Source organism: Hypomesus transpacificus, unplaced genomic scaffold (genome assembly GCF_021917145.1).
Source record: "Hypomesus transpacificus isolate Combined female unplaced genomic scaffold, fHypTra1 scaffold_228, whole genome shotgun sequence".
NCBI lineage: Eukaryota > Metazoa > Chordata > Actinopteri > Osmeriformes > Osmeridae > Hypomesus > Hypomesus transpacificus.
This window is the reverse complement of record NW_025813763.1, coordinates 131,046-159,039: the sequence shown is the minus strand read 5'-3', so window position 1 is coordinate 159,039 and position 27,994 is coordinate 131,046. Positions and strand designations below refer to the sequence as shown.

General features: G+C 38.9%; 1 protein-coding gene across 2 annotated transcripts in view; it reads left to right on the top strand.

Annotated features, from left to right (window-relative positions):
• The window catches only part of nck1b (NCK adaptor protein 1b), a 132,345-nt gene that overhangs the window by 30,915 nt on the left and 73,436 nt on the right, over window positions 1–27,994 (top strand). The window contains exons 1-3 of one of the 2 annotated variants that reach the window (XM_047014234.1): window positions 311–329; window positions 8,092–8,143; window positions 23,391–23,622. In XM_047014234.1, the coding sequence (XP_046870190.1) occupies window positions 23,397–23,622 (226 nt within the window). In that variant the 5' untranslated portion in view covers window positions 311–329; window positions 8,092–8,143; window positions 23,391–23,396. Of the gene's footprint in view, window positions 1–310; window positions 330–8,091; window positions 8,144–23,390; window positions 23,623–27,994 lie in introns of those variants that run through there. The other variant, XM_047014233.1, reaches the window with a different exon arrangement.

The window sequence follows — 27,994 nt, the reverse complement described above, 5'->3', positions numbered from 1 at the left end:
GCTTCACAATTTTCTTTATTTCTCTCTGTTCATCTCTTCCTCTCTCCACGTTGCTTCTGAGGCCACTGGGAGCGCTCGTCGACTGTGGTCTAACTCTTAACTGAATGATCTCTCCCAAGACACTAGACCTTGTGGCAGTGCAGCTGGATGAGACTCTGGAGGATGTGGTTTGCTGATCTCAGAATCTCCTTGATCAGACTCTAACGCCGACAACATGTCTCCACTATCTCACACAGAACCCCATTTGCTCAGAGAGGAAACTACACCGCACTCTGCACTTCTTAGGGCATATGGGCTATTGTTGCGGTTGTTGAGTTGCAACTTTACAGGTAACTGTTAAATACCCTTTCGTATTTTTACATTCATTCCATTTTTAAATAGCTTTAAATAGCTTAAAGACTAATATAGGGCTGTCCCCACTTGGTAGACTAGTCGATTTTCTGGTCGATATGCTCTTGGTCGACTAAGATTGTTTTAGTTGAGCTGCCATATGGCAGTGTGAGATCTGATTCCCGCTTGTGTCATCATTGCTGAATTAACGTAATGTTTAACAGAAATTGTAGATTATATTATACTGAAATCTAATTAGATTAGAAATCTCATTGTGGTGGGGATGGGTGGGGGTTGTCAGACCGGGGGGGGGGGGGGTCATAATAATTCCTTCGTTAATAATTCGTTACACAGTTGATTTGTTAATAATTTGTTACATTAAATATTAATCCAAAATGATTCACACCTTCACAAAATTAACAACAACTAACATATAATTTCTGCATTATGCATGTAGCAACGCTAGTGCTAAACAACTATTTAACTGGTCAGCTCCATGACGCCGGGTAAGTAGCTAGCTCTTGAGACTTCTCACCAAAAGAACGAAGGGGAAACTTCGAGTACTGTAAGTCGCTCAGGATAAGAGCGTCTGCTAAATGACTAAACGTAAATGTGAGTAAGGTACCTAGCGAAAAGTAGCCTCAACTTTCCTCGACTTTTAGCTACGGCACTAATGCTGAAGGCTCGCTGATATAGCTGTCGGTCTTACTAGAACGGCATATGTATGCATTGTTGCTAACGTGTGCTGACGTTGTGACTGTGTGCATATGTGAGAAAGATGCATGAGTGACAGAATGAGAGCAGGGGAAAGGAAATGCAGCTGAACGAATATGCTGCTTGTTTTAACCTAAATAGCGATAAAAAAAAAAAGTTTCACGAAACGCAATGTGTGGCGGCGGTGTTGATTCTGTGGCGCACCGCCACAAATTAGTCTGTGTGGGAAACACTGTTATATAAGACAAATAAACCAACTCTAAAAATATATAATTTTAAAGAAAAGGTGTTACTGTTTTCCCTTTCGTTAATCTGCGCTTTGTTTTGGTTTGGTATTTTGCACACTGTACAAGCACAATTGGCTGCAGAACTACAAACTCTGCCATAGCCTACTTTGTCGGTGTTATTAGTCAAAATAGCAAAGACATCTGTGGTATGGTGGCATTTCATTAAAGTACATTTACATTAACAAAGTACCGGGTGACTCGAAAAACGTTGAATGCAAACTCTGCCAACAACGGTTTATTTTTCATAGTTCGACTTTGAAAATGATGTAGCCTACCCTCTGAAAAACATAAGTTGGTCTAGCCGTACTTCACTCATGCTAACGCGCTGGGTTGAAAAAGGAATATGCCTATTATAAGAATCACATCCAAATCGAATGACATTATCTTCTCCGGCCAAGACAAAATCTTTCTCTGTTGCAACGTTCCCCACTCAGCTTCTACGTAAGTTCGCTTGCTGCAAGTTTTCAGGCAGTGATAAGCGCGTTCTGATGATTTGCGTGTTAAACAAACAATATTTTTAATTTGTTGTACATTGTAAAAGAGACTAAATACCATCGGCATTCGGTTACAACAGGACTGGTGATACGAGTCTTATTATTAGTAGGCTATTAGCGGCTGAATCTGCAATGTCCAGCAGCCATTGAGTAAGATCGCGAAAATGTTTTTACGTTTTTTCTTTTTTCTTTTTTGCGTTTTAAAGTTCGATGAGTCAATTTTCAGACGTTTTAGTCGTGTTTTGGTCGACCAAAGACAATATTAGTCGGGGACAGCCCTAAATATTCAAATGAATTACTATTTGTACATAAACCATCAAAATAATAGAAGAGCACAAAACCTGTCGATATTGGATATAAACTCCTCAAAAAAAGTTTGGAAACGTTACTTCGGTCAATTATTCCTCCCCTTCAATCATACCAATTGGTATTGTATTTTATATCATTAGAAAGCCTGATTAGTCTCCTTTACAACGAAGTACAACTTGTAAGGAATGTGCATTAGTGCAATGAGCAACACAAGTAACCATGTGGGTAGCGGCCCCAAAAGATTTGCCAAAATCCTCTGCAATATTCTTCTGTTGGTATTCACTGGTTTTGAGCTTCAAGTGGGATCAGCTTGGGCGTGCTGTATGTGCCACATATATGCGACATATCCTGGTTGAGGAATGGGATGCCATCCCACAGCAGTGTGTGACCAGGCTGGAGACCAGCATGAGGAGGTGCCAAGCTGTTGTGGCTGCGAATGGATCTTCCACACGCTACTGAGGTCCCTGACAGTGTAAAATGAATAAAGTGGAAAAATTGCCAATATGTGTTGTTTTTTCCTCATTACTGTGGGAGAGTGCAATTATCCAATCCACCAAGCAACTCAAAACGAGAGTGAATACCAACAGAAGAATATTGCAGGGGATTTTGGCCCATTTTTTTGAGCTGCTACTCACACGGTTAGCTGTGTTGCTCATTCCACTAATGCACATTCCTTACAAGTTGTACCTCGTTGTAAAGGAGACTAAAGGTGACTCAATGGTCGCACCACATGATTTAAAACAATTCTGTCAAAATTTACAGACACAGCATTGGCCACCTAAATAAAACTAGCTAGTTTCTACCAGAAGGGCACTATGACATTTTCTATCAAAATGTCAATTTGTGACATTTATTGTCTTTTTGAGGTCATACCTCAAAAACCGCGGCCCGTCACGGTAAAATTTCTGCCGCCACGGTATCAGAATTAGAGCTGAACAAAATTTTAGGCCGTCTATCAGCCGTGATTGTTAGAGCGCATGTCGGAGAATAGCACAGACGCGCTTCACAGCGCAGGTGAGATTGCGCGTGTGCGTCCTTGAGAACTGAAAGTCGTATAACTTATGTTGTCAGTTCATTTAAGCCTGTTATTATATTAGTCTATAGTTTGCAAATTTAAATTAAGTTAACTGGTGATTTTCGTTGTTTATATTCTTCCCCTGCTTGCGAAATTGCACGTCTGTTGATTCGATAGCGATTGCTGCCCTTGCTCACGTTTGTATTTTAGGTGCATTATTATGCTTAAGTAGCCTAGTTTTAATGAATAAATAGTGTGTATATTGTTATTATTTGCTACAGAATGCTTATCCTATCAAGATCAAATGAAGCAGACAGTGTACATGCTTCCCAGTGGCCTACCTTAATGTGTAGGCTAGGCCACTGCATTTACAATAAGTTGTTACGTCAATTATTAACTGGCAGCATTTATGCCATTTAGAACATACTGTAAGGTATCTTCAAGTATGCTAATATTATTTATTTAGGGGAAATAGGACGAAAATATGTGCAATATTACATAAGCTATTAGACTAGTACATTAAGCTATAGAAAATAACGCAAATTCTATACTCTTTGGTACAACTCTAGCCATGTCTAAACGACCGAAAAGGCCACCAAAACGTGTCCAATATCCTAAGACATACAGGGAAGGCCTTGGACCGCAAGAAAACCGTCGGTATGATGAGAAAATGGATTTATTGGCGCTGCAGATCCTTACCAGTTAGCTCCCTCTTCTTGGATATGTGACGACCCTGTGATTCTGCCGTCAGTCGAATATCCAGATATTGTGAACTACATAGTTTCTCGCCGAGCCCATATACAGCGGAAGACCTTAAAGCTTACAAAGGTTTGGAGGCCTATAATCAGATGGTGTGTGGATGGGTGAGGGAGATGCAGTACCAAGTCCTCAACGACCGTTGTGTTGTGAAGGCCAAAGTAAGTAATGCAATAACGTCTTAAATCAACCTAACCATAACTGACACTCAATCGTGTTTTTCTTTTCATTTCAAAGACCCCCAGTTTGCTATGTAGGCCTACACTGTACACTATCTGAGTTAGTTTCATAAGATAAGATAAGCCTACATGTTATCATTTATTGATAAAAAGTGGTGAGAAACTATTTTGTTATTAGTCTCGGTTGAGCTTTGCCAACCACAAGCGCCTCCTTTCCTCTGAAAATCTCTGGCATTCCTTTCCCTGGTTTTTAATAACTTTTGGAAATCGATAATAAACCAAATAATTTTCTCGATCTGTCCTATTTGAACAACCTAAAACACGGCAATAATTCACAATTTTCCTCGCCGACGTTCGGGATTTACTTCAGTGTTGTGATGGGGAGTGCCTCCAAGATGGCGACTTCCGGTCTTATGACGCGTCCGTGAAAACCCTCTATAGGATATGGTGCGCCACCACACAAATGCAAAAATAAATAGTTGATTTCGCTACATGGCTACTGGTAAAAAAAATTATAAGCCACAACTGCATTAGCCCTGTGCATTTTTATTCAGGAAAATTAGCATATAAACATGCTCGGGAGAGGCGAGTACGGAGTCGATTTACGAGCAGGCTGGCGTAGAAAAGACTCTGCCGGAACTGAGGTTGTTGCGAGGTATTGCTTAGCTAGGACGCTCCTTGTAGCACCAAATGAAATGAAAGTAAACTAGCAGCAGAATGCAGGGTCACGTAGCCTACCTTTTTTTATTGTGTTTTCATAATTTCTGTCGTCTGACGTCACAACTATTCGAATTCACGACGCATGGAAAGCTTATTTTAATTTGTCATTAAAAAAACTTTTTTTTTATTAAACTACAGTATTCGAAAAAAGTATTAGAATACTAATTTACTTACTTACTGTAATCTTGGCGTTAATCTAGATTAATCTAGATTAAAATGGCTCATTTGAATTCCACCAAAGGCATTCAGAATATGTGCTACCCAAATAATGACTAAAAGTAAGTCTTTGAGAACGGGTTTCTCAAGCCAGGTGAGCGAGGAGATTAGTTAGCTTGGCTGATAGAGCTGTGCTGACGGGCTTTCCTCGGTTGCACTCAAACAGTAGTTTGACGACAACTCTTCTCCTGCGCTACATCAGTGTTTGACCCTGCATCTTACGCATTAGCTAAGGGATGCTTTGTGTTTAGGTGGTATTTGAGACTGGAAGAACTCCTACAGTAAACTAATTCCGCATAGCACAAAGTCAAACAACCTTAGTCTGGTCAAGGTTTCCATTGGGAGCTTCTTAATAATACATTTTCCCTGAAGCAAACCCGGCGGCTTCATAGCTGCATTCATGTTAGCGCGTCATATTTGATGTGGTAATTTCATACACAAGGCATACACACACGTTCGAAGACTCATTCTCGCCCCCTACAGTGGAATTTGGCTAGGTATACATCCGCGCTAAAATATCAAGATGAAAGTCATTATAACTTGCGTAGTATAGACCCAGCTCCCAACCCAACTTTGAGAATAGATTAATGGCGATATTTTTATCAGCGATAAGAGTCTTACGTTAACGCAGCGTGTTAATGCCGATAACGGCCCACCACAAAATGTCATATAAGATTACAAAACACTTTGGAAAGAAAATACATTGTAATACACTATGAGCAAATTTCCAGAAGTTTTCAAAATAGCAGTCATGCCTGACCGGTCACACCACATGATATTTTGACACTTGCAGTAACAAAAAAATTAGAAATGCCATAAGATTTTTGAAAAATGAATACGGTTACTTAAAGGAGAGAGACACTAAATATAAATTGTGTTATATGTGTTAGAAAATGTTTACTGGAGATAATGCAGTCGGACAGAAAATGTAGGCGTCACGTCATTGACCTTACACATAGGGCTGGGCGATAAATCAGCGTAACATTAATTCATTTTCAAAATGCCTAATACCAATTTTTAGGCATTTTGGAGTAATGGGTCGCTAATCACCATGTTGATTAGTTTGACCTGTCCAACCTCCTGTATTGACTATTTTTTGGCATCTGCTTGCATCAAACTTTCCGATCCCTCCTTATTTTCTTCTTCCTCCCCCTCTGCATATGTACGCCGTTTGAAATCACTGGGGTGTTAATATGCTCTCTGAAACTCAAGTGCTTGTGTGTACTTGTGTGTGTTGTCGGAAGGGGCAGTAGGTTTGAAGCTGTCATCTAGGAACAGAAAATATCTATGAAAACTGCACTTTTTATAGTTCCACAGTTCAGACCGAGTTAATTGAACGAAGGATAGCAGTGGAGTCACAGTGATAAGGAGAAAGGAGAGCACGCATACACTCCTCTGTCTCTTTGGCAAGCACTTGTTGTCTATCCTGCCAGCCTGGCCTAGGGAATATCGAGAGCTAGCTGCCTTTGTCTCGGATGCAAGAGGCCTATACTGCCAGGGAGTAAATCAGCCCTTTGTCTTTATGCTGGCCTTCCTTCGTCGCCTCTCCTTCCCGTTCATTAATTAAAATAAAGATGGCTGCCAGCAAAGGAAGCATCGAGGCAGGCAAGGACACATGCCTGCTCCCAACCAGTCAAGTACAGTACACACACACTTACCAACCCAAATTCATGAACGCACAAACACACACCAGATAGGATGTACTCCACCTGGTTTCACATATCATTCAAAAATGAAGTAGATGGGAAGTAAGTCTGGGGGTGGCCATTGATTCACACATTGACAGTGCAGTGTTCAGCACGTATTCTGCAGTCTATCAAACATCTGCTACAATCTAAAAATATGTCTTTGTTGAGGAGTAAGGAATTTTGTCAGCGCTGTGGTTGTTTGGCCTACATTCCCCTACGGAAACATGGCTCAGGTCTCTCTACTCCACATATTTGTCTCAGATCATGTTATAAGGCTACCTCAGCACCAGCTGCACCAAGTCTAGCTTAAAGTCAAAGCCAAAGTGAAACAGGCCTACAACATGAGTTTTTCGGACAACAACATAAAACAACATAACAACATAAAAACTGAACTTTAATGACTTATATGTCTCAAACAGGCTACCACTACAATATTGCATTCAATGGAATCCAGTGCCAACTTGAATCAAGAGGCATGTTGCATTCATCCATCTATCAAAAGTGATGTACAAATAGCATAGCAGATAATCAAGGACAAAAAAAATAGTAAAAATGCGATCAGTATTACAGAGGTAGGTGCCGAGGAACAACTTTTACCAGGCACAACATGACAATAAAATCTCCACTACAAGACAGTGCCAAAGCACCACATTGACCAACAACCATCGACCTATCTTAAACCCAGTCCTACTGCCCTCAGGCTGATAACATAGCCTACATCTGATGGGATCACGCAACCGCAAGTGTGAATGTGTTTATTGTTGAGATGAATGGCGAGGGCTGTGTGTGTGTGTGTGTGGTTTTTTTGCATCATGTAAGCCTCGGGATGCCCTCAGGCCAGAAGACAGCGGTCTCATGACCCGCCTCACAAACAGTTGAGCAAAACTTTTGATTAAAAGATTTTTTTTACTGTTTCTTAAACTTGCATGGCTGGGTCCTTTCCTTGGTAGACTGGACCCTCACCCAGATAGTCTAGTAGTCTTTGCCTGGTTATTATGCGTGTGCGTGAATGTTTGTGTGCTTGTGTTTCCTCTGGTCATGGTAATTTACAGCCCCTGTAATGTCTGCACCAGTGTTTGCCAGTGACTCTTTGACCCTAGGACATCTGCCATGACCTCCCTTGATGAAAAACAAGGGAGGTTTTACGGAATTTAATACTGTAGAGGGATGTGAGAAAGAAATTAAAGTCTCAGGTCCTCAGAAGATCATTGAATTAATAATATTTAGTTTATTATGCATCCTTTTCTAAACCAGGCGTAGCCTGGGAATGTCTAGGCTTATTGTTTTAAGTCTTTCTCAAAACAAATGTTCTCAATGGTACGAGTAAAAGCTGAGTAACTTCTTTAGAACGCTAATATTGTATTGTTGCTGTATTTTTTTTAGGTCCACAGAGGAGCATTGCAACTTAAACGTTTTCAGCTTTGATGCAGTACAGGTAGGAAACTTTTCTTTCATTTAGTTTCAACCACAATCACATCAAACACCAAGAAAGGTGCCTTTTATGTACACCCTTTCATTTTCTTCAATCTTTAATGCCTGTGTGTGTTTGTCTGTCTGCAACTCAATAGCCTGTTTTGAGAATTGTGCACCGTATGAAGTTTAAATTTGGCAGTTTTATGCCTCAGGACCCATGGACACGCAATGAAGCGTGCAAAGTTTTTGTGAAAATAAATGGGACTATAAATGTGTGACATCAATCATTGTGTGACATCAGTTATTTATCACAAAAGCAAACCGGTCATCTTAACATTAACATGCAACACTATGAAGAGGTTGAAATGCGCTGGCGTACAGTGTGGGGGGGGGGGGGGGGGGGGGGGGGGGGGCACGGAAAATACTTTTCAATACTCATCTGGATTGAAGCAGCTAACATTCAGTGTAAGAGTAAAACAATTACATAACATTATTTAAAATACGTTTATTTGATTCACATCTGCTACATGTAGTGTTTTGACCTCGACAGCCCAACTGCATTTTAACGCAAACTTGCGACTAGTTAACTTTGTAAAGAAGGCGCAACCGCTTGTTTGCTAAGGGTCGGGACTCCAACATTAACACACTCGCACCAAGGCATAGACGTTCATACACCAAGGCAAAGAAGAATAACTTTTTTGAATCATGGCGGAACAGAGTGTGGGAGAGCCGAAACAAGGTAGACCGAGAGCTTCAAAAGTCTGGGAATATTTTACCAGCAAACCAAATAAAAAAGTACAATGCAACATCTGTTAAATGGAATTAGCATTTCATTCCAGCACCACGGCAATGCATGAACATTTGAAGCCTTGTTAACTTATCGTAAGATTTACGCTTACATGTTGGAAAACAGAAGGTCTCATGGAGGATGCTTGCTAACGCTATTTCAGTTATTTTACGTGCAATGTAGTTAATCAGTGAATTATAAGAACGTCTCATGGAGGATGCTTGCTAACGCAACTTCAGTTATGTTACGTGCAATGTTGTTAATCAGTGAATTATCAGAGTAGCCTGTCTTTTCGTTCGTTCTGAATAGTTAACCTCTTCCACTTAGCATACGTCAAACTAAATATTGTGGAAAAATAATAATTTCATATTAACACAATTACGAGAGATCTACTCTAGCATTATACAAAAATATGATAAGCCAACATTAATTAAAACTTTGTTTGCACTTCACTTTTAAAAGCATTTTTGCACTCTAATTTGTATTACTATTTTGAATATTTATAATGATGTTTACATGTTTACACAACTTGTAACTTAAATACATTTGAATTCAAATTTCAACATTTTGTCATTCTTTTAATCATTAGATTAGTCGATTAATCGAAAAAATAGTTGATAGATTAGTCGATTACCAAAATAATCGTTAGTTGAAGCCCTACAGTTCACACGTGTATAATGTACTGAGAAGCAAATCATGGAATTTGCTTTACAGCACTATAAAATTGACATGATTAATTTGTATGTAGAGTAATGTCCAAAACTCACATTGAGCAATTAATGAGGGAAATGAAGACAAAGCATCTGCTGACAATTCTGCAGACTGTGGATTTATAAACTCCGAAAAGATCCCCATCAACCATCTGAAAAACACCATGTAGCATAAAATCGCAAAGCTACTAGGAGCTGGAGAAAAATTCCTCTCACTTCCCTGCTTGATTGCTGGTCCAAACTTCTCATTGAGGTATATGACAGACTCCTTTGTGAATCTATACCGCTGTCGTCTAAAATTCTTTTGGGTTTAACCTATCTTTAATTTTCCTGCGAGGAACTCTTTCCTCTAACCCCATCCAGCGAAGATAATGTTGTTAATAAAACAGAGATAAACCTCCTCCAGGGGTGGATTAAATATAACTGCTAATCCAGGTTTAGACTAGGTTTAAAATGACTGGTGCAACAGATTCAAATGTAATCTAGATTTAAATGGAAATCAAACAGAGATTGCCAAAGGGTTAGATTTACCCAGGATTAATTGTAAACTAAGGTTAAACTAGGTTTAAAGTTTGGTGCGACTGGATTAAATGACAAACCTTGTTTAAGCCTTGTTTAAGAGTTAATCCTTGTTGGTGCAACCCAACCTAGGTGTTCATTTTAGGACATGGTGGGTTTCATGTGACGTCACACAGTGTTTGCAGCGCCATTTTAAGGACTGAATTGCAAGATGCCGTCTATCTGCTGGGCTGTGGGCTGTGATAACAGCAAATCTCAGATACATAAATGTACCTTCAAAAAACCCTTGAGTGTCGTTGGACTGGATTGCTGCTATCAAGAGGGATCACTGGACTCCTACAGAACAAAATAAAACATTTGAGCTTTACGTTCTGGACAGCTAGCTAGCATTATGCTAGCATTAGCTCTATCTAATGATAGCTGTCCAGAATAACGTTGATATAAATGTACTAGTAACGTTAGTTATGTAAGGTATTTTATAACGAGCTTTCATTATGACAAGGGGAGTCATTGTTCTGACAGTCTGCAAGAGTGAGTTAAATAAAGTGAGATAGGGCTAGGCGATAAATCGATAAAAATAATTATCGAAGTAATGGCTTCCCTCGATAAAGATATCGTAACATTAATTCATTTTCAATAATGTCGAAAGAGAATAATTAGGAACAGCAGTTCATTTCTGTGATGCAGCAGGAAGTTGCGGAGAAATGGTAGCCCACGCTCACTAAAATATACTGAGCACCTCGAGTGGAGTAACTAATGTTCACCGCGGAAAATTAGTCTTATTGCCGAAAACAGTGGTAGCGATAGCCATGGTGAGGGAGCAACTTCCAATGAAGAAATTATTGATAAAAAGGGTTCATCTTCTTCAGTTATTTGGAAGTTGTTTGGCTTTTTGAAATCCGACAAAGAGCAGAGCAATGTTCGGTGCAAATTGGTGTAGTAAACAAACAGGTGGCTACCAAGTCTGGTAATACGTCAAACTGCAAATGTGGACTTCTTGTTGACCTCAATCTACGGTCTAGGTTAACAAACGTTTTAACAAATCTCTGCTTACAAAGGTGTTGGTAGATCTGTCGAAAGTCCATATTAGTTTTTTTTATATAATATAACAACACGTAGAAAAATCCCAAATCAAACACGATGAATCTGGAGCAGACACCATGTTGTCAACATCTCCAAGGCAACCGCTTGCTTGGTCCGTAAATCGTTTGCGGACCTCTGGAAAGGTCTGCAAACGGTTTTGCGTATTTCTTAGAACGTCTCTGGACATAGGAACAGCGTTTTGGTCCAAGTAAGTAGGCTATTGATAAAAAGCAAGGTTTTAAAAACCTTAAGTTACTTGACCCCTACGTGCTCCCTGGCCGCAAACATTTCTCTCACACCGCTCTGCCTAAACCTTATGCCGAGTGTAGGGAAAAAGTTGAGGAGGAGACTTATTTATCCACTACTACAGATCTGTGGTCTATCATTTAATTATCGTTATCGAATGTAAATATAAATATCTATATCGATAATTTTTTACCTATATCGCCCAAGCCTAAAGTGAGACGTGCAGTGCCGTCTTGGTTCCGGGGCATTGGAAGCCCGTGTCCTTCTTTTAACACCCAAACCTAAGTTTAGCACATACCTACAATAGAATCTGATGGCAATTCAGTTCAGTGATATAAACGCTATTCGTGTATTGTAAATATCGCTTGATGAACAGACCACTGACCCCTCCTAGATCAAGAAAATGTACTTCATCTCCAGAATGATACATTTTGGGATCATAAACGCATCCTGATGAGAATTCCCTTACAAAAAGAAGTATATTAAAGTATACTATAAGTCTACTAAAATATGGATAGTACACTTTTAGTTCACTTTTGATATACTTTTAAGTATGCTTTGAAAATAGTTCACTTTTGATATACTTTTAAGAAGTATACTTACAAAAAAGTTCACTTTTGATATACTGTTAAGAAGTATGCTTCTAAACAGAAAATGGTATACATGTCTTCTGGAATAGGATGTACGTTTTCTATTATTATACAGCAAAAACAGTCAAAATAATTTTCAAGTACATTACAGGTAAACAAAATGTAGATCCATCTTGTATATTCTAATTATTCATGTGTAGGAAAATCTATTATGCATTGCACATTGAATCTTTTTTGGTACTGAAGCTTAAACCTTAATTACTGCCAAAACATTCTGAATCCCTATACTCTTATACTAATAATTAGCAATTGGAGTATTATGGAAAAAAGCTACTTGAGAAAGAAGCAGGCAGAAGGGTTGCATTATGCATTGTAATGCAGTGAAAAAACTAAGATTGCGTGGCTCATTGGCTGGTCAATTCCCATGATGCAAGGTGGTAAATAGTGTTAAAGTTTGCCATTTGTTAGGAATACATATGTAACTTCATGAATTTCGTTTTTTAAATGTGTCTGCTTAGAATGTAGTGTTTTGTTGCGTTGTAATTGTCATTGTTGTGCTGGTTTACCATTGTAACCATAAGTAAAATGTATGTTACGTTTGATCAGAAGAGCTGGATTTTTACTACATGAGTGTATACACAGGAGTTAGCTTCTTACAGCTAATAATCTGCAGTGCCTACGTTCTCGTCAAGTGACGCAAATCGGCGGAATTTGAGGGGCCCCTAAACATTTAAATATATTAGTAAATCAAAGCAAATGGACATTTATTATTTTACTTATTGAAGTACTTGCATTTATTTTAAGTGCACTTGAAAGTATTCCAAAGTTTACTCTGAGGTACTTAAGGAAGTATACTTCATGAACTGAAAGTGCACTTCACAGGTTACTTTAGAGTATTCCAAGGTATACTTTGAAGTACTTTAGGAAGTATACTTCATGAACTGAAAGTGCACTTCACAGGTTACTTTAGAGTATTCAAAGATATACTTTGGAGTACTTTAGATAGCATACTTGATAAACTAAAAGTGCACTACACAGGCTACTTTACAGTATTCAAAAGTAAACCTCAAATACACTATAAGTGTACTTTAAAGTGTACTAAATGACCTAAAAAGTGGGCCAATTCAGTTTACTTAGTACAAAAATAGTATATAAATAAGTACACTGCTAGTATACTTTAAGTATCATGATAATAGTATATTTGTTATATTTTAGTATACTTACAAATTAAACTTGAAGTGTACTTCTTTTTCGTAAGGGAAGTTGCGGTAGGTTTTGGTGCCTTTAAATGCCTTAACTTAAGGCCTTAACTTATGCCTTAACTTAAAGGGTTTACAGTAAACTACTTGTAGTCGGTGAATCAAAACAGTAAGATAATCAATACAAGATAATGAAATATCATCAAATACAAAACATACCTTCAGAGCAATGGTTAACAAAGGTATTCACAATGAAAACTAGCCGCCTAACGCACCGGAGCTGCATCGTAAACAAAACTCGAAGTGATTGGTAACACTTCTTCCTATATACACCCAAACCTGACTAAAATGGGGACACCGGTCACATGATTGAAAAGTTGTCTAACACATACAAATTCAAATTGGATCATTAATCAAGGCTGCAGTAGACCAAGTGGTGCCCTTGCAAGACAAGGGAATATGTTAAACACATGTTGCTCTGCTGCAGGCACAAACTCTGTAAACCCTGTACATGTACATGTTACAGTATTAAAATTATTACTAGAATGTAATACATAAAATAAGAAACAAAAGCATATCAAACATGACATTAAAAGCTGTTTAGAACGATATTTACAAGAACACAACTTTTAATGATAATTTCAGAGTCTTCCTATGTCCACCTTCCTCTTCAACTGTTGAGATCACCTTTCCAGAGGTGTCATTAAGGTGTGATTGTCATTTTAGCATTCATGCAAATCAACAACAGTCCCAGACGAGTGTCTGGGTGACCAGTGACAAAGGGGCTGCCAAAACAGCCCTACAGGCTTAAGGGCTTCCCCCGGTCGTGCATGGAGGGATTGTGGACGTGGTAAATATAGATTACATTTACATCACATTTAGTCATTTAGCAGACGCTCTTATCCAGAGCGACTTACAGTAAGTACAGGGACATTCACCCCGAGGCAAGTAGGGTGAAGTGCCTTGCCCAAGGACACAACGTCATTTGCCACGGCCGGGAATCGATCTGGCAACCTTCAGATTACTAGTCCGATTCCCTAACCGCTTAGCCATCTGACTCCCTAGATGTCAGCAAATGTCAAATTTGGCAGGTTTTTCTATACTTTGGTGGAGTAAAGGTGCCAGTATGGTACTCCGACTCCGTTACGGATGGGCGGGCCGCCGGATAGGACAGATTAATTTGCATTTCTGTTGCCTTTATGGTTCTCCGAAGGCTGGGGGTGCTGAAAACAATTCACCGCCAGAACAGTAGGTGGAGAAGCGTTTTTTTGTCGAAAACACGTTGCTTTGTTGCGTCTTTGTAAGTTAGAAATCGTCGTTGTTTATCTCCCACCTCTCATCACACGTGTGACACTCTTACCAGCTGTCACTAGTCAGACGATGAGTGCAGCAGGTGCAGTCACATAATATTATATTAAAGACAAACTCAAGGCCCGCCACGTCATTTTATGTGGCCCGCGGAAGCATTATGGGCTATTGAAATAAGTCTACGCTGCTTTACAGCGTGCATTGACCATAAACGACATCTCTCACCATGCATTTCGATTGTGTTACGGCAAAGTGACGACATCCCGCCTCTAGAAAGCAGTGTATGCACATCAGTGTTAGCCGGTTCTGCGAACGTACCCCATGTGCATTTTCAGCCAAGGTCCTCGAGCATTCAACCCAAGTTGGTATCGCTCTCGAACTTGATTAGAGTACTCAGCCAAGCTAGCATGTTTCTGCTTCCCTTATCGACAATTTGAAACCAGAAATGATGAAGACATCACCTTCATTAGACAAGGTTTTACCAATTGGAAAACGGCAATGTTTATTTTACATAAAGCTCAAAAAGCTATTCTGCGTTCAGATGAAGGGCAAAAAAAGTTTTGCTCTTGCGCTATGCGCGCTTGCATTTTGTCACCAAACACTGACAAAAATGTGCAAATTTATCCTCCAAGAAAAACAGCAGATTGTCCAAGAATTAAAAGGCGGACTTAAATTGCAGCATAATATGCCCTATGTTCACAAAAGCTACAACAAAAACACCATGTTTTTACATCGTTACTGACGTTACATCGTAGTTACAACTGGCCCTTTGATGGCAACCATAATGCTGATGTGGCCCTCGGTGAAAATGAGTTTGACACCCCTGCGATATAGACAAGGCTCTGGTTTTGTGCATTCATTTCTCCACCAAGTGTATAATCCAATGTGAAAAATGATAAACAAAAAGACTGATATAATTGGAAACAAAAAGATCCATACAAACTGTATGTACAGTCAAAACTACAATGTACTACTCTAGGTCACTAAACTGTGGCAGTCAGTGCACAGACAACAAACTCACGTTTCTGAATTCGCTAGAGTAGAGCATAAACTAGCTCACAATAAAATTTCTCTCCAAAAAGTTCTCATCACAGACGTCTTTCAAAAAGACGACCTTAGAGGAAACGCCTTTCTGTCAAAGTCGGAAATGATGTCGTTTGGAAATGATGTTGTAGCGGACCAATCACGGCCAAGGGGCATCCGTCGCGTACAGCACGGCACGACGGATCGACAGGAATTTAAACGGTGCACGGGAAAGGTCTCCGTCGACCCCGCAGACGACGGAGAGGGCGTTTCAGGGCGTTCCAACTATGCGTAGGCCCTTCCCATGTGTCCGTAATCGTATAGTACGGAGTAGCATATAACGGCCTTAAGCAGTTCACTTGTCAGTAAATAAGGATCAAAACCTAAAGTCTCTATCTTATAAAAATATCTTTGCTTTTCGTCGGTGGTAGGTGTGCTATTTTTGTGCGCTTTTGTTTGTAGTATCCATGGCAACCGAAGGACTATGGGTTTATTTTTATTTTTGTGAACTATCTTGCAGAAAACAACTATTTCGTATAATATCAAATACTTGATATCATACGAGCCAGTATCTTGCTGAGCCAGTTAACAGAACAAAGTTTAGTTTGAAGGTGTTTTGTCTGAGAATGACGGCGTTTGGTTTGAGAGCGTTTTGTCCTAGAATTACAGCGTTTAGTTTGAGTCTGACACTTGAGTCTGATATCTGAGGATGTCCTAAAATCAGGGTTCCCGCGGGGTCTTAAAAAGTCAAAAATTCAGATCTTTACATTTAAGGCCTTAAAAAGTCTTAACATTTTGAAAAGATTTTCATCCAAGGTCTTAAATTTCATTTAGTCAGGTCTTAAAAAGAGTTTTCCCTCGTTCATTTCCAGAAATGGAAGGAATATTAGGGGTGTCAAAGTTAATAACGCGTTAACGCAATCTCACTTTAATGCGACAAAAACAAATAGTGCCGTTAACGCAGGTTTCTTTTTTACCCTGGGAATCACCTGTCGTCACATGACTTCGACTGCCGACGGTAGCTGAAATCGAGAGAGGGCTTTTAGATGGGAAGTTCCATTTCAAAAAGTTGCGAGACGGCTTGGTTGATAAAACTAAGGCTGTGTGTACTGATTGTCAGGCTGAGTTTGGTTATCACCGGAGTATTTCTAGCCTAAACTATCACATGTAAGCAAAGCACACAGCTAGTAGCAGCAGCAGCGTTAGCAGCGTTAGCGGTAGCAGCAGCAGCGTTCGCTCCGGTAATATATGGCAGACAACACTCGCAAAAGAAGCGAGCAGCTGACTAGGTTCAACAAAACAGAAAGTGTATTGTTCAATATTAAGGTCAATCTGTGGTTGCTTAAGTATGTTAGAGTGAGATTTGAATATTATGGAGCATGATATCATAGTAGGCTGTGAGATATATTCCAGAACAAGTCTAATTTTTGTGGATGTTTATCATACAGCAGTATAGTTTGTGTGTGAATAAAACTCCTTCACAATTTAAGTTGTGTTCTTTCTGAACTTGTTATATGGACATTATCATCCAGTTAGGCCTATTTGAAGTTATTAAGTACACCCTTGTAATAAAAAAAAAAATCATTTATTGGGGTAACATTTTAACAGATTAAATAGATTTAATAATGTTGCGATTAATTGCGATTAATCACGATTAATCATATGAAATAATGCGATTAATCGTGATTAAATATTTTAATTGCTTGACAGCCCTAATAATTATACATCATCAATGTTCTAGTCACAGTTTGTTAATCTACAGATTGGTGAAATTGTTGATATAACCGCAGGGCTCCAGACTAACTTTTTTTACTAGGAGCACAGTAGCCCCTGACTGAACATTTTAGGAGCGTAAGCAGAAAATTTAGGGGCACACTTTATATTGACCTGCAATGCATTTATTAATGTTACTAGAGAGGGTACAATTCAGTGGCAATATTAGACCCTTTTTAGGAGTGCTCAAGCACCCCTAAATTTAATCTCAGCACCCCTAAAAATAATATATATTTGTTATAATATATTGTTTATTATCATTTGATGCTGGTAGTTCATGAAGAAAGGGAGATCCTTATTTTTTTCATTCAATATTTTGCATAAGAATACATAAATGTATTAATTGATATCCAGTGAAATTAGGGATTTATATTAGCAAGGGGGTTAACATTTAGCACTTTTGCAAGGCACTGTATTCATGTCACATTCTCATTGGGGGCTGAGCACCCCTAAAAGTCTGATCCTAGAATCGCCCATGGGACAATTTCTGGGGAAATTGTGGGGTGTGCCTGCGTCCAAAAGAATGAAGGGGAAAACACTTGTGTGGCAGATGAAGACATGTTCGTAGGAACCTAGTGAAAAATAGCCTAAACCTTCCAAGACTTTTAGCTAGGTTTATAGGTACCTAGCGAAAAATAGCCTCAACTTTCCTAGAATTTTAGCTACGGTACTAATGCAGAAGGAACGCTGATATCGCTGTCTTACTAGAACGTCGTATCTATGCGTCGTTGCTAACGTGTGCTGACATTGTGCACACCATAGACATAATAAACGTTATTATGTCTATGGTGCACACCCAATGAATTCAACATTTGTTGGTCGCACATGCACAAGTACTTGTAAAGAATGCTTGCACTGTCTCAAAAACTGGTCGCAAAATGCAACCATTTGGTCGCAGTCTGGAGCCCTGTAACCTCTCGTTACATGTGTGGGTTCCCGATGGGTCTACTAGTTTCTTTCTAAACGAGTAAAAACCAGTGTGGAGGTGTTGGAGGTATATATTCAGTGTTTATTTAGTGTTCTTATTCTGAGATGACAGTTCTTAATTTTGGGAAATTAGTTTGTTTTTCTCTTAATGTTAGAGGCCTAAGGAATATTGATAAAAGGCAGGCACTTTTTCTTTTTACGAAACAAAGGTAAGCTAAAAATGTTATGCAGGAAACCCATTCTTGTGACACTGATGCAAAAATGTTTTTTTGTCATGGCACAACTCATTTAGCAATTTAGTTTCATAATTTTAAGGGTGATATAACAAAGACAGTTTACTCTGGAGAAGGTAGATGGATTATTTAAGCAATAAGCCCCGCGAGTCCGTGTTTTGCACTGATTTTAGAACAGGTAAGGGGAGTTGTTAGGCACGACGCGAAGCGTTTGTTCCACACAGACTCGCGGGGCTTATTGCTTTTCTAAAACTGTTACTACAAATATTTGATATGGTTTCATAAATAAAAACAATTAGAAACCAAATAGTTTAATAATAAACCGTAATTCTTCCGCCACTACAAAGTATAGTTCCTACATAAATCGTTGCCACGCAACAGCCAGATGGACACCTTTGCCGTTCTTCACGGTGGCATAAAAGTCGATGCGCAGTAATATGGAATTTTAAAGAATGTTATGAGGACAACCTGTAAGGTTATGCTGGATTTTACAACAGCATGGAACGCGATATAGCCAATCACAATAAAGGATGGGAACAACCAGTTTTAGAAAATGATATTAAAGATAGATAAGACACAATTTATTATATGCAATGTTTAAGGACATAATAACAATAATAAGTGTTTAAATTCATGCATGTTTGAAAACTTAGCCGGATCTTGTTCAACTTAAAAAGCAAGTACAGAGATTCACATGTGCTGATAGCTGGAGATTTTAATGAAGCCCCTGATGATGCCCTGGATGTATTTCCTCCTAGAATCAGTGTATCCAAGAATTATCAGCTACTTTGTGATAACCCACAGGTTATTGATGCTTGACGCTTCTTACACCCACATAACAAAGAATATACTTGGAATAATAATGCTTTCACTCATAAATCAAGGATAGATTTTTGGCTCCTATCTGCTAATGCTGTTCAGTTTTTATCTGATATTTCAATTGGCTACTCACCTTTGTCAGATCATAGATTTATTACGATTTCATTAACAGGAAGCACAGACAGCTGTAAGAGAATTCGTGGTTACTGGAAATTCAACAATAAGTTACTTTCTGACAAAAAAGGTATAGAAATGGTTGTAAATGTTGCTTCTATATTTGAAGATGACTCCAAGAGTCATACCCAAAGGTGGGAGGTCTTTAAATTAATGGTTAGACAAATAGCAATGCGTCGTGGTAAAGAACTAAAAGAAATAAATCGTAAAAAATCCCATGCTATTTTAGACAACCTTGACAAATGATTGTCCAAAGACAATCTTGACTCAGATGAGGAAGCTACCTTACTGAAACTCCGAAAGGAAATAGATGATCTTTACTTAGATTTGGTCAAAGGTGCCTTTATAAGGTCTGGAGCCAAATGGCTAGAAATGGGGAACAAAATACCAGTTATTTTTATGGTTTGGAAAAAAGAAATATAAAAAGGAACTCTTTATCGGCCTTAAATATTAACGATAACATTAATACTGACACCTCTCAAATTAGCGAACATGTATATTCTTTTTATAGCATAATACCAGTCAAATTATAATGACAATAGTGTGAGATCCTTTTTGCATAAAACCAAATCACATACTCCAGTAATCTCAAGTCAATTTAAAGTTGATTGTGAAAAAGACCTTTCTATGGATGAACTCTCCAAGGCAATGCAGTCTATGAAAAGGGGTAAGTCCCCCAGCTCAGAAGGACTGACTGTTGAGTTTTATGCTTTTTTTTGGGACACCATCCAAACCCCACTACTTAAAGTATATCATGAATGCACTATTAATGAAGAACTATGCACCACAATGAAACAAGGTCTTATTACCCTTATTTCAAAGCCAGGCAAAGATGATCTTTCCCTTGATAACTGGACACCAATAACATTACTAAATATAGATTACAAAATGTTTTCATTAGCATATGCTAAAAGATTAAAATCTGGTTTACATGAAATTATCAATGAAACTCAGACAGTTTTTATGCCTAATAGACATACAAGCTCAAATATAAGACTGGTATTAGACCTTATAGATTATGCACATCACATTAGATCTGATGTAATTATACTATTTTTGGATTTTTACAAAGCTTTTGATACCATCGAACATTTTTTTTTTTTTTATCCCTAGAGCTATTGGGATTTGGAGACAGATTTATTACAACTGTTAAAATGTTACATAAGGATATTAATAGTTCTGTTCTATTACAATTTGACACCTCAAAGAGATTCCCTATTAATAGAGGGGTGAGACACGGTTGTGGTATTTCACCTTTCCTGTTCTTAATAGTTGTGGAAGTACTCTCTCTGAATATCCTAAATAGTTCTGAGATTAATGGTATATGATGATACAACCTCGTTCTTAGAAAACAAGGATCAAATTAGCAAGGTTCTTGAAATTATTGATATCTGCTCAGATGTACCTTTTCTGGCCTAAAATTAAATATACCTAAATGTGAAATCATTTGCTAATACAATACCCCTGAGACGCTACATAATATACCCGTTAAGAACACTGTGAAATATCTTGGCATTCATATCTGCAAACAAATCTATGTACAGCAAGAAATGAACTTGAGAAGGTAAAATTCAACTATTGGCTTCAAAGGGACTTGTCGTTTCCTGGCAATGTTCTTTTAACTATAGCAGAATATCCAATTGTATATATACAGCTATCTCGCTATTTGTCCATGACAACACATGCAAACAAATAAACAGATTATTATTAAACTTTTTTTTTTAAACAAACATCAACATCTGAAGCAACAGGTTTTATGTGGTAGAAAAGCTGATGGAGGATTTGATATGTTAGACTTTTTTGATGTTAATAACACTTTTAACACTTTCAATTAAATGGATTAAACAGTGTGTTACCTTTCCTGAATCTATCTGGTACTTTATCCCATCTAATATTTTTAAATTGGTGGGTTGACAAAATATTTTGTTATCTTGCAACTTTAACCCCCCTAAACTCCCTTTAAAATTGTCCAAATTTCATGAACAAACTCTCTTGGCATGGAAACTTTGTTTTGTCCAGAACTTTCCCCCACACAAATTAAAGATATGGAATAATGAATTGATTATAACTAAGAACAAATCGATTTTCCTTGAGAATTGGCACGAGAAAGGAATTGAGTATCTTTATGATAGTCAATAATGATGGACTCAGATGGGAATATTTACTCCTATCATGATTTAATGTTGAATCACAATTTTCCGGTTATTCACAAAGAGTTTCTCTCAGTGATCAAAGCAATACCTAATGGTCTTGTTCATTTGATGTGTCATTTAACATTTGGAGAGATTGTAAAGACTGAACCAACATTCAAAGTCGGTGACAAGAGTATTTATGATCCAAAATGTAATAATAAAATGATAAGAAATATTTTCTCTTCAAAGAAACGTGTCACCCCAAGAGGGAAGTTCTTTTGAAATTAATTAATAGACAATATAAATTGGAGAAAAAAAAATATTACCATGTAAATTCTGTATCCCTAACAAAGTTAAAGATGTGCATTTAAGAATTGTACACAAAATCTACCCTAAAAATGAATATGTATTGAAATTTAGCAATGATGAGCCAAACTGTTCTTTCTGTGAAACTGAGAGTCTATTGATCATCTTTTTTTTTTATGCCCTCTTTTGGTAAATTTGGGTTTGACTTGTCAAATTTATTTACCTCCAAGTTTAAATCAGATATTGTATTGACAATGCATAATGGACAACTCAGATGTTGAATACATAGGGAATGTTTTTATTTTATTAGCTAAATTCTTTATACATAAATGTACATTTTCCTCTTTAGTGCTTACATTTCTTCATTTTCTACATGACGTCAGTTACCTTGTTAAAACGCTAAAACTTGTGCATAATGATTTTTTTCTTTTCAAATTGGTTGAATTATATGATTTCTTTTCTTTTTTTTTTTTTTTTGTAATTGTATATATTTTAAATTGATCTTGAAGAAGTCTTTCATATAATGGTCATTGCTGTAATGACTTAACGGTCATTGTATTTGTTAACATTTTTGTAATAAAAAACAAAAAAACAAACAACACATTACGTTGCTCTGATTGGTTGTAGGTCTATCCAATTTAGCGAAGAGGCATTTTTTTCCGGGTTCGGTTGAAACACACCCCATACTTACAGCCCAACGGAGCGGTTTCAGACTCATATTCTGACTAGAATTATGAGTATGACAATGTCAGGCTACGATCGTGCCAAATGACGTTGTGTCCTTGGGCAAGGCACTTCACTACTTGCCTCAGGGAGAATGTCCCTGTACTTACTCTGGGTCGCTCTGGATAAGAGCGTCTGCTAAATAACTAAATGTAATGTAAATGTAAATCCATCTCTTTGTAACCTTGAATTGGGTTAATGTTCACCAGGTCTCCACCATGTGTAAGAAGGAAAATCTGCTTTTTACCTAACTTTACATCTCTCCTGCCTTGAATAGATTGTTATGGTGTGAGTTGCAGAGTTGTCTGAAAATTGTCTGTATCATAATGAGATGGCACTCACTTTTGCTGTTCCAAGCTCCCAACAAATACATTTGAAAAACAATATTCAAGAGAAGGCAAACATCTCTGGGTTTCCCGCAACACTTTTCAGTTAAGGAGGCCGCGGAAGGAACACAAGCTTGCCGCCTTAACTACATTGTTACCCCCCCCCTCCCGATCTGACAGCAAACCCCACCCTACCACCTTAACTAACACATTTTATGTGGGAAACCCTGCATATGTATGGCCAATATCTCCAAAACATGTAAACTCACATCAAAAGAATGTATATGGATGAATAGCACCACCGGTAAGAGGAAAAATAGGTATTTTAGAATTTTGGGTGAATTGTCCCTTTATCCCTTTAACCTCTAACCTCCACTTTTTCAATATTAAGTCCAAGATGACGGAAGAGGTGATTGTCATCGCCAAGTTTGACTACATGGCCCAGCAGGATCAGGAGCTGGACATCAAAAAGAATGAGCGCTTGTGGCTCCTGGACGACTCCAAGTCTTGGTGGAGGGTCCGCAACGCCACTAACAAGACTGGCTTCGTGCCCTCCAACTATGTGGAGAGAAAGAACAGCGCCAGAAAGGCCTCCATCGTCAAGAACCTCAAAGACACACTCGGTAAGGAGGCCTAAATAGTGTTGGTTAGAGACTAATGAATTGTTACACTGTCAGTTATTATAAGCTAGCACTATTGATTTCCATAGATCTTTTATAGGGAACATCTGAGCAATAAGGAATTCAACCAAATTTGTTTCTAAGCTTTCAAGTTGCATAAACAAAACATACTTAGCTTAATGTTGCTAAGAGGGGTCAGCCAATATCAGGTTTAGTAAAGGGAAACTGTCATTTTAAATATTTATTTCAGACCATGTCCAAGTGCAGTGTTTCCCCTAGGATTTTTTTCAGCATAGCCTAATTATAGGGGAGGAGGCCGCCCCTCCAAAACAATGGTAGGGGAAACACTGAAGTGTCTTTGACCTTACTTTCATTATATTTCTGTAGGAGTGCAGTAAATGATCTAGGCCAGCGTCTTTCGTTTTGGATCACAAACCTTTTGTGTTGCTATGAGATACACCACCGGAAAGAGGTCCTCAGTTGTATTGCTTGGGTATGCCACAATTCTCTCACAACTTGGAGAACCTGAAAGTCATAGCACTGTAGCCACTACGGGTCCAAAGGTGTCTTTTGACAAGTTGCTTGGATCTGCTAGTCAGGTAAAATACATACAATTTAGGCTCATAGGATTTTCTTAATTGTTGCAGTTTTATAACAGGCACAGTATAGGTTTTTTTGCAGGGTAGGTGAAGATAGTGGGGGCATGTGAGAGCACTGCATTGTGTAGTTGTTACCCTGAAGTGTTGAAAGACTGGTTGAATATAATAATACATTTTCAACACACAAGATAATGTTAAACAACTGACTAAATGTAAACATACAGATAAATAGCAGTGTAAAAGTATTGCGCAAGAGAATAAATGAATTGCGGTAAAAGCAGTCCATCAAAACTATTATTATGAGTATCTGTTGGTCCGTGATGTGATGGATTTGTGTGTGTCGAAGTACCTAAGTTTATTTCCCATTGCACCTGTGGATTTTGTCCTGTCCACTTGTCAAAGTCAGTGATGGAAATTGGATGGCACAGGCCTGTTGGCACTGTGAACAATAGTCTTTGTCTAATAAGACAAATATGGCTTTAATGTTTAAACATTTATTTGTAAAAGATTTTTCACTAAACTGTTGTTCCTCCACATGCTGTCATTCTGAGAAGCAGAGAAGGGAGAGATGGGTTGTACAAAAAAATAGTAGAATAGGAGCGAAGTGTGAAGGTCTTTCTTCTCCGGGCCTCTGATGTGGAGAAGTGCGCTAGTTTCTAAGGTGTTGGCATCAATTAGGAAGTGGGCTTGGCATCTGAACCAGCACTCCTTCCACAGGCAAAGGCCTGCACCCTGCACTGGCAGTACTGAAGATGTTTTGCTCCAGAGGAACTTGCCTTAAGTTTTTCAGTGGACTCACTTATTTGGAGAGGGCAAGCGCATTTAACTATTTCAGGATCTTCCTGTTTTCTGTGTAATTTAATGTTCATGAGTGTGTGTTGAAAACCATGAAAGAGTGTGGGTGTTTGCAGGTGTGTATTGCGGTGACCACTAATGTAAGGCCAAGTAGACAGGGCTTGAAATTGCGACCATTTTGGTATCAGAATCAGAAAGGGATTTATTCGCCATGAAAGTTTGCACCGACAAGGAATTTGCTTTGGCAGGAAGGTGCATACAATAAACATATAGGAATCTTAAATTTAAATATATGGCCTAACTATACTAAGGGTACATAAACTGGCAATAGTAAGTTGAATACAATTTAAATTAAATATAAAATAAAATATAAAGTGACATAAAATAAAATGTAAGTTGCCAATTTACAATATAAAATACAATATAAAATACAAATATTACAGGAATTGTGATGTAGTGCAAAAACAGGAATTGTGATGTAGTGCAAAAACAGGAATTGTGATGTAGTGCAAAAGTATTTAAGTCAGTGTGAACTCTTGGCCTTGTTGAGGAGGCCGACAGCGGAAGGGAAGAAACTGTTTGTGTGGCGTGAGGTTTTGGCCCTGATGGACCGCAGCCTTCTACCGGAGGGGAGTGACTGGGTGGGAGGAGTCGGCCACAACCTTCTTCGCTCGCCTCAGTGTCCACAAGGTATGCTCCCGAAATTTGTGTGTGTGCAAGCTTAAAATATATTTGCGATTAATAAATATATAATCGTTATGGTGCGACCTGTTTTAATATATTTACAAAATGCTCGCTAATTAGCATACTACACTGTATGTGCCTGCTGTGAACTGATACGGTGACCGGTCTACCGTTCTATCCAACGTTCCATAACCAATTCAACTTAATCTTTACGTTGTAAACGTTAATGCAGATTTTACACCTGGCATAACATAACATATAAGTACACAGAACATAATTAACATCTATGCTGAGCTGAAATAAGTGAAAATTTCTAAATATACAGATAGCAATAAATAATCGACTATACCAGTGTAATTTTACAACAATAATTTTACAGCGTGAGACATAAAACTTGAACAACAAATCGAATTGGTTACCTGCAGAATGGGACATCAAATATATAAGTAATTAGCATCGGCATGAATGTGGTCCGCTTCGACAAAATACACTCCACATCGAAAATTCCGTCAGACCAACACAAATGTGCTTCAGGTCAAACGAAAATAGCTAATCAAATAGAAATTAAACTACAATTCTAAATATCGCAAGAATGCAATTTATATGATGGCTCATATACAATACAACAACTAGACATTTAATTGACACGTGTAATACAAAAATATTGTATAAAGTATACCGCGGTTGAAACGGTATAGCCAAATCTCTCCCGGTAGACACATTTCTACCATTGCCCAGTGTACACCGTCATACCGCCCAGCCCTACACTATACTAACCCTAAATGCACATAAAACCTATTACAACTCAATATCCTATTCTAACCTGGGTGGAGTACAGTACAATAGTGCAAAAATTGCAGATCAGTGACTTAGTCAATGACCATACAGGAGCCTGATGGTGAGGTACAGTAGTGCAATGTTACTTGTAGTGCAACCAGTCGCTGAAAGTGACAGTGTATAAGTGACTAGTGTGCAGTGAATCAATGTCCATGTCAGTGTCCATTCAGAAGCCTGATGGCCCTTAGGTAGAAACTGTTGCCCAGTCTGCGTGTGCGCAACCGGATGCTGCGGTAGCGCCTGCCAGAAGGCAACGGGGTAAAGAGACTGAAGGATGGGTGGTAACAGTCTCTTAGAATCCTGCCAGCTTTCCTGAGGCAACGTGTGTGGTAAGTGTCCTGTAGGGCTGGGAGCTTCCTGCAATTGATGAACTCAGCAGAACGGACCACACTTCGAAGGGCCTTGCGGTCCCTGTCTGTGCAGCTCCCAGACCACACTGTAATACAACCAGTAAAAATGCTCTCTATAGTGCATCTGGAAAAGTTTGTGAGGATGACTGAGTCCATACCAAACTTCTTCAGTCTCCTCAGGAAGAAGAGGCGCTTACGGGCCGCCTTGACCACCTTGTCCGTGTGAACAGACCAGGTGAGGTCGTTGCTGATGTTCACCCCGAGGAACTTGAAGCAGCTGAACCTCTCCCCTTCAGATCCATTGATGAGTAGGGGTGCATGCTCCTCCTCCTGCCGCCTCCTATAGTCCACAATCATCTCCTTGGTCTTGCTGATGTTGAGAGAGAGGTTGTTGTCATGACACCATGATGTCAGGGTGTCAACCTCCTCTCTGTAGGCTGACTCGTCACTGTCAGAGTTGAGGCCCACGATGGTTGTGTCGTCAGCAAACTTAACAAGGAGGTTGGAGCTGTGCGTTGCCGCACAGTCGTGAGTGAACAAGGAGAACAGGAGAGGGCTGAGCACACAGCCCTGGGGGGTGCGTGTGTTGGTGATCAGTACGGATGAGGTGCGGTCACCGATTCTCACCACCTGAAGCCTCCCCGTCAGGAGACCCACGCTTTTCAACCATTTCTCACGCAACACCTTGTATTTTTCACATTGAGAAGTTGAGATAACATTGAGATAACTTGTATAAATAATGGACGAGGCGCAGGCATACAGAGGTAATTTTTCTGCCTAGTTGAGAGCTGTCTCAAGTCATACAGCCAATCAGAAACAACAACTCAGAGAGTACCTGAGTGGTGTGGGGGCGCTACAGCTGAGAGATACTTACTCCTCCTCACCTTTTGCTGCTGTCTATCACATGAGCAGTCCAGGTGAGCGGCGTGAGGGTGTAGAGGGCCTCTCTGAGGGGCTGTGAAAGGGAACAGCTGCTCTGGACACGGCTCTGTTGTCTCCACACTACTCACATGCGTACACACACACGCTAAAACACAGAATAGGCTGCACCCCTTTCTCTCCTAGCCACAACCATTGTACTGAATTTTACAACTGTCCTGGGGCCCGTTC